Genomic DNA, 7,500 nt, shown 5'->3' with positions numbered 1-7,500 from the left:
AAATAATTTTTTTTTAAATAAAAATAAAAATAACTCTTTAACATCCTATAATTGTTTTAAAGAGCATGTGTGTGAATGTTAAACAGCGTATTCACCGTAATGCCTTCTATTGATTGCAGAAAGTAAGAACTGACTGAAAGAAGAGCTTCCTCCGGCCACTCGTAGAACCAGTCAATGGCCGTGCAGTTGACGATAGCCGGGAACTTCCGAGCACGAACCCGCAATGTCGAGCCCACAGGGGAAAAGCAAAGCACAACCTGAACAGGACAACACGACAAGGGCCATGTTCATGAAATTTAAACAAGTACCGGTGATTTGGTACAAATTTCACTCCGATCAAAACACCATTTTGATTTGATGTGCCGTACTCTCGATACAGACCGTTGGTGGGACCTAAGCGGCTTCTGGACAAGAGTTATGCAAGGTGGTTTGCCATTGCCTTCCCAACATTGACTGTTTCTCCATGCCCTATCTCTCTGCAATGTAAATGGATGAAGTGTGTGTGTGTGTGTGTGTGTGTGTGTGTGTGTGTGTGTGTGTGTGTGTGTGTGTGTGTGTGTGTGTGTGTGTGTGTGTGTGTGTGTGTGTGTGTGTGTGTGTGTGTGTGTGTGTGTGTGTGTGTGTGTGAATGTTTTTGTGGAGTTCTTGTGGAGTTTTCTGATCTGGATTGTGATACACCGAAATGATCGTCGTGATCTCCTGAGTTGATTAGGTTAATTAATTACAAAGAACCCAGAAGAATTCCCATGTTTTAAATGCACACTGCATCAAGGTGTGTTGAGCAGCTCAAACGGTCCTTCCACAGCATGGCATTCTAATTACAAAATAAATAACAAAAATAATGATAAAATTCTAACAAAGCATATATTATTTAATACGAATAATATTTACAATGCCAATCGAAAGTCCACACCCCCTTTAAAAATTTTCACCTTTTGTTGCCTCATAGCCAGGAATTAAATCACGTTACATCAGACTTTTCCCCCTTTATTTACACATCGTAACCCACAACTTCCAAGTGAAACACAAATTCGACAAATTTCAGAAAATTAATTAAAGATACAAAACTAAAATATGTTGTTTGGATAAGTGTTCACCCTCCCCCCCCCTGAGTTAATACTTGGTGGAAGCACTTTTGACAGCAATTACAGGTGTGAGTCTGTTGGTCGAGGTCTCCACCAACTTTGCGCACCTTGATTGGGCAATATTTGCCCATTTCTTCGGTACAAAACTGTTCAAGTACAGTCAAGTTGCGTGGGGAGCGTTGATAGACAGCAATCTTCAAGTCGTGGCACAGATATTTGATTGGATTTCGGTCGGGGTGACTCAAGTCTTGAGTGACTGGGCCACTCAAGGACATTTAACTTCTTCTTCCTCACGCACTCCAGTGCAGCTTTGGCTTTGTGCTTCGGGTCGTTGTCATTCTGAAAGGTGAACTTCCGTCCCAATTTCAGCTCACTTGCAGAGGACAGCAGGTTTTCCTCCAGGATTTTTCTGTATTTTGCTCCATCCATTTTCCCTTCTATCCTGACAAGTGCCCCAGTCCCTGCTGATGAAAAAACATCCACATAACATGGTGCTGCCACCACCATGCTTCACAGTAGCGATGGTGTTCTTTCGGTCATGTGCTGTGTTGAGTTTGCGCCAAACGTAACGTTTTGCATTTCGGCCAAATAGTTCCATCTTGGTTTCGTCAGACCACAAAACTTTTTGCTACATGGCTTCAGAATCTCCGGAATGGTTATTTGCATACCTCAAACGGGACTCAAGGTGGACTTTTTTGAGTAATTGCTTCCTTCTTGGCACCATACTGTATCGGCCACACTTGTGGAATGCTTGGAATATCATTGTCACATACACACATTGACCAGTCTTTGCCATGAAGTCCTGTATCTTTCAAAGTTGCCATTTGCCTCTTGGTGGCATCTGATCAGTCTCCTTGCTTGGTCATCCAGTTTGGAGGGACGGCCTGATCGAGGCAGGGTCTTGGTGGTACCATACGCTTTCCATTTCTTCATAATGACTGTCTTGCTGTGCTCCAAGGAATATTCAAGGCCATTGAAATATTTTTATACCCATCCCCTGATCTTTACCTTTCCACAACTTTATCCCCGAGGTCTTTTGAAAGCTCCTCGGGTCTCATGGTTGAGTCTTTGCTGTGAAATTCACTACCTAACAGAGGAAACCAACAGCAACAGCTGATTTTGTTCTAAAATCATCAGAATCACTACAATTTAACACAGGTGGAAGCCAATTAACCTGGTGTGTGATTTTTGAAGGTGATTGGTTACACCTGAGTTAATTTACAATTGCTATTATAACGGGGGGGTGGACATTTATCCAACCAAGATGCTCTAGTTTTGTATTTTTAATTAATTTCCAGAAATTTGCAGAAATATTTTTCATCTTGAAGTTGTAGGTTACGATGTGCAAATGAAGGTGAAAAAGTCTGATTTAACGTGATTTAATTCCCGGCTATAAGGCAATAAAAGGTGAAAAAATTGAAAGGGGGTGTGGACTTTCTCGGCGCTGTAAACCAATAATAATAGTGTCACATGGCAATAATAATAACGAATGTATAATCCCCGCCCTGGCCCAAGCACATCTGGGCTTGGTGAAAGGCAAGCTCATGCTCAAGCGGTCCAGCAGGCGGGTCTGCTACAAGGCCGTGAACATTTGGTCCAATGGACCCATTAGTCCTTTTAAATGCTGAGCTTCAAGCAAGGAAGCAGCACATCCCATTAAAAAAATATATATTTATATATGTTTGGTACAATTCAGCCAGGGCTCAAACAGCTGACCACACAGGACTCCCAGACTCAGAGTGGACACTCTAACCTTTACACCACCAAGTCTGGTATCAAAATGCAATCACAGAGAATAAAAGGTACAAAACAAATCGAGCAAAAATATTTTTTTAAAGGTTTGAAAAACATTGAAAAGGAAAAGGCTAATTGTGTTCAATCGACAGATCGGTTAACAACAACCTTGAGCTGCCTGTGCACACGCTCCACAAAGAAGTTCCAGCAGTTCTGCCTGCTGTCAGGAAGGCCAGCTTGCTTGACTTCGTTACGCAGCGCCGATATCACCCCTTCAACCTCGTCATCCGAAAAGAGGCCGGGAACGTCGCCCGATGCCAGCAAGTCGTTAATCAAGATGAGGAAGGTCTCCTCGGAAATCTAGCCACAACGAAGCACAAACATCACCACAAACCCAATCAAGCGTTCCATCATGCAATCAGTGCTTCACAGGAATGCAGGCTGAAAGAATGGTCTGACAGTACGTGTGTGTGTGTGTGTGTGTGTGTGTGTGTGTGTGTGTGTGTGTGTGTGTGTGTGTGTGTGAGAGGAATGTTTTTTGTGGAGTTCTCGTGGAGTTTTCTGATCTGGATTGTGATACACCGAAATGATCGTCGTGATCGCCTGAGTTGATTAGGTTAATTAATTACAAAGAACCCAGAAGAATTCCCATGTTTTAAATGCACACTGCATCAAGGTGTGTTGAGCAGCTCAAACGGTCCTTCCACAGCATGGCATTCTAATTACAAAATAAATAACAAAAATAATGATAAAATTCTAACAAAGCATATATTATTTAATACGAATAATATTTACAATGCCAATCGAAAGTCCACACCACCTTTAAAAATTTTCACCTTTTGTTGCCTCATAGCCAGGAATTAAATCACGTTACATCAGACTTTTCCCCCTTTATTTACACATCGTAACCCACAACTTCCAAGTGAAACACAAATTCGACAAATTTCAGAAAATTAATTAAAGATACAAAACTAAAATATGTTGTTTGGATAAGTGTTCACCCTCCCCCCCCCCCCCTGAGTTAATACTTGGTGGAAGCACTTTTGACAGCAATTACAGGTGTGAGTCTGTTGGTCGAGGTCTCCACCAACTTTGCGCACCTTGATTGGGCAATATTTGCCCATTTCTTCGGTACAAAACTGTTCAAGTACAGTCAAGTTGCGTGGGGAGCGTTGATAGACAGCAATCTTCAAGTCGTGGCACAGATATTTGATTGGATTTCGGTCGGGGTGACTCAAGTCTTGAGTGACTGGGCCACTCAAGGACATTTAACTTCTTCTTCCTCACGCACTCCAGTGCAGCTTTGGCTTTGTGCTTCGGGTCGTTGTCATTCTGAAAGGTGAACTTCCGTCCCAATTTCAGCTCACTTGCAGAGGACAGCAGGTTTTCCTCCAGGATTTTTCTGTATTTTGCTCCATCCATTTTCCCTTCTATCCTGACAAGTGCCCCAGTCCCTGCTGATGAAAAACATCCACATAACATGGTGCTGCCACCACCATGCTTCACAGTAGCGATGGTGTTCTTTCGGTCATGTGCTGTGTTGAGTTTGCGCCAAACGTAACGTTTTGCATTTCGGCCAAATAGTTCCATCTTGGTTTCGTCAGACCACAAAACTTTTGCTACATGGCTTCAGAATCTCCGGAATGGTTATTTGCATACCTCAAACGGGACTCAAGGTGGACTTTTTGAGTAATTGCTTCCTTCTTGGCACCATACTGTATCGGCCACACTTGTGGAATGCTTGGGATATCATTGTCACATACACACATTGACCAGTCTTTGCCATGAAGTCCTGTATCTTTCAAAGTTGCCATTTGCCTCTTGGTGGCATCTGATCAGTCTCCTTGCTTGGTCATCCAGTTTGGAGGGACGGCCTGGATCGAGGCAGGGTCTTGGTGGTACCATACGCTTTCCATTTCTTCATAATGACTGTCTTGCTGTGCTCCAAGGAATATTCAAGGCCATTGAAATATTTTTATACCCATCCCCTGATCTTTACCTTTCCACAACTTTATCCCCGAGGTCTTTTGAAAGCTCCTCGGGTCTCATGGTTGAGTCTTTGCTGTGAAATTCACTACCTAACAGAGGAAACCAACAGCAACAGCTGATTTTGTTCTAAAATCATCAGAATCACTACAATTTAACACAGGTGGAAGCCAATTAACCTGGTGTGTGATTTTTGAAGGTGATTGGTTACACCTGAGTTAATTTACAATTGCTATTATAACGGGGGGTGGACATTTACCCAACCAAGATGCTCTAGTTTTGTATTTTTAATTAATTTCCAGAAATTTGCAGAAATATTTTTCATCTTGAAGTTGTAGGTTACGATGTGCAAATGAAGGTGAAAAAGTCTGATTTAACGTGATTTAATTCCCGACTATAAGGCAATAAAAGGTGAAAAAATTGAAAGGGGTGTGGACTTTCTGCGCTGTAAACCAATAATAATAGTGTCACATGGCAATAATAATAACGAATGTATAATCCCCGCCCTGGCCCAAGCACATCTGGGCTTGGTGAAAGGCAAGCTCATGCTCAAGCGGTCCAGCAGGCGGGTCTGCTACAAGGCCGTGAACATTTGGTCCAATGGACCCATTAGTCCTTTTAAATGCTGAGCTTCAAGCAAGGAAGCAGCACATCCCATTAAAAAATATATATTTATATATGTTTGGTACAATTCAGCCAGGGCTCAAACAGCTGACCACACAGGACTCCCAGACTCAGAGTGGACACTCTAACCTTTACACCACCAAGTCTGGTATCAAAATGCAATCACAGAGAATAAAAGGTACAAAACAAATCGAGCAAAATATTTTTTTTTAAAGGTTTGAAAAACATTGAAAAGAAGAAAAGGCTAATTGTGTTCAATCGACAGATCGGTTAACAACAACCTTGAGCTGCCTGCGCACACGCTCCACAAAGAAGTTCCAGCAGTTCTGCCTGCTGTCAGGAAGGCCAGCTTGCTTGACTTCGTTACGCAGCGCCGATATCACCCCTTCAACCTCGCTACATCCGAGAAAGAGGGCCGGGAACGTCGCCCGATGCCAGCAAGTCGTTAATCAAGATGAGGAAGGTCTCCCTCGGAAATCTAGCCTGGCAACGAAGCACACAAACATTGTCACCACAAACCCAATCAAGCGTGCCTCCATCATGCAATCAGTGCTTCACAGGAATGCAGGCTGAAAAGAATGGTCCCAGACAGTACGTGTGTGTGTGTGTGTGTGTGTGTGTGTGTGTGTGTGTGTGTGTGTGTGTGTGTGTGTGTGTGTGTGTGTGTGTGTGAGGAGGAATGTTTTTTGTGGAGTTCCTCAGTGGAGTTTTCTTGATCTGGATTGTGATACACCCGAAATGATCGTCGTGATCGCCTGAGTTGATTAGGTTAATTAATTACAAAGAACCCAGAAGAATTCCCATGTTTTAAATGCACACTGCATCAAGGTGTACATTGAGCAGCTCAAACGGTCCTTCTCCACACAGCATGGCATCTCTAATTACAAAATAAATAACAAAAATAATGATAAAATTCTAACAAAGCATATATTATTTAATACGAATAATATTTACAATGTGTCCAATCGTAAAAGTCCACACCCCCTTTAAAAATTTTCACCTTTTGTTGCCTCATATGCCAGGAATTAAATCACGTTACATCAGACTTTTCCCCCTTTATTTACACATCGTAACCCACAACTTCCAAGTGTGAAACGCACAAATTCGACAAATTTCCAGAAAATTAATTAAAGATACAAAACTAAAATATGTTGTTTGGATAAGTAGTTCACCCTCCCCCCTGAGTTAATACTTGGTGGAAGCACTTTTGGACAGCAATTACAGGTGTGAGTCTGTTGGTCGCAGGTCTCCACCAACTGCTTTGCGCACCTATGATTGGAGCAATATTTGCCCATTTCTTCGGTGTACAAAACTGTTCAAGTACAGTCAAGTTGCGTGGGGGAGCGTTGATAGACAGCAATCTTCAAGTCGTGGCACAGATATTTGATTGGATTTCGGTCGGGAGTGACTCAAGTCTTGAGTGACTGGGCCCACTCAAGGACATTTAACTTCTTCTTCCTCACGCACTCCAGTGCAGCTTTGCAGCTTTGTGCTTCGGGTCGTTGTCATTCTGAAAGGTGAACTTCCTCAGTCCCAATTCTCAGCTCACTCTGCAGAGGACAGCAGGTTTTCCTCCAGGATTTTTTCTGTATTTTGCTCCATCCATTTTCCCTTCTATCCTGACAAGTTGCCCCAGTCCCTGCTGATGAAAAAAAAACATCCACATAACATGGTGCTGCCACCACCATGCTTCACAGTAGCGATGGTGTTCTTTCGGTCATGTGCTGTGTTGAGTTATGCGCCAAACTTGTAACGTTTGTTGCATTTCGGCACAAAATAGTTCCATCTTGGTTTCGTCAGACCGACAAAACTTTTTGCTACATGGCTTCAGAATCTCCGGAATGGTTATTTGCATACCTCAAACGGGACCTCAAGGTGGACTTTTTGAGTAATTGCTTCCTTCTTTTGGCACCACATACTGTATCGGCCACACTTGCTTGTGGAATGCTTGGGATATCATTGTCACATACACACATTGACTGAAGTCTTTGCCATGCAAGTCCTGTGGTATCTTTCAAAGTTGCCATTTGCCTCTTTGGTGGCATCTGACTCAGTCTCCTTGCTTGGTCAT

General features: G+C 42.8%; 1 protein-coding gene across 1 annotated transcript in view; it reads right to left on the bottom strand.

Annotated features, from left to right (window-relative positions):
* Positions 1–5,825, bottom strand: part of LOC147007235 (dynein axonemal heavy chain 17-like) — a gene marked incomplete at its 5' end in the record, with an annotated part of 45,009 nt that extends 39,184 nt beyond the window's left edge. The window contains 3 exons of the mRNA XM_085867484.1: positions 96–257; positions 2,988–3,179; positions 5,711–5,825. Coding sequence (XP_085723610.1) covers positions 96–257; positions 2,988–3,179; positions 5,711–5,825 — 469 coding nt within the window. The remainder of the gene's footprint in view (positions 1–95; positions 258–2,987; positions 3,180–5,710) is intronic.
* Positions 5,826–7,500: the final 1,675 nt, after the last annotated feature.

The sequence above is a fragment of the Eptatretus burgeri genome, unplaced genomic scaffold (assembly GCF_056783735.1).
Source record: "Eptatretus burgeri isolate ZD-2024b unplaced genomic scaffold, Ebu_testis_v1 Ebu_testis_scaffold_373, whole genome shotgun sequence".
Lineage (NCBI taxonomy): Eukaryota > Metazoa > Chordata > Myxini > Myxiniformes > Myxinidae > Eptatretus > Eptatretus burgeri.
Note: the sequence above shows the minus strand (reverse complement) of the source record. Positions and strands in the feature narration are given on the sequence as shown.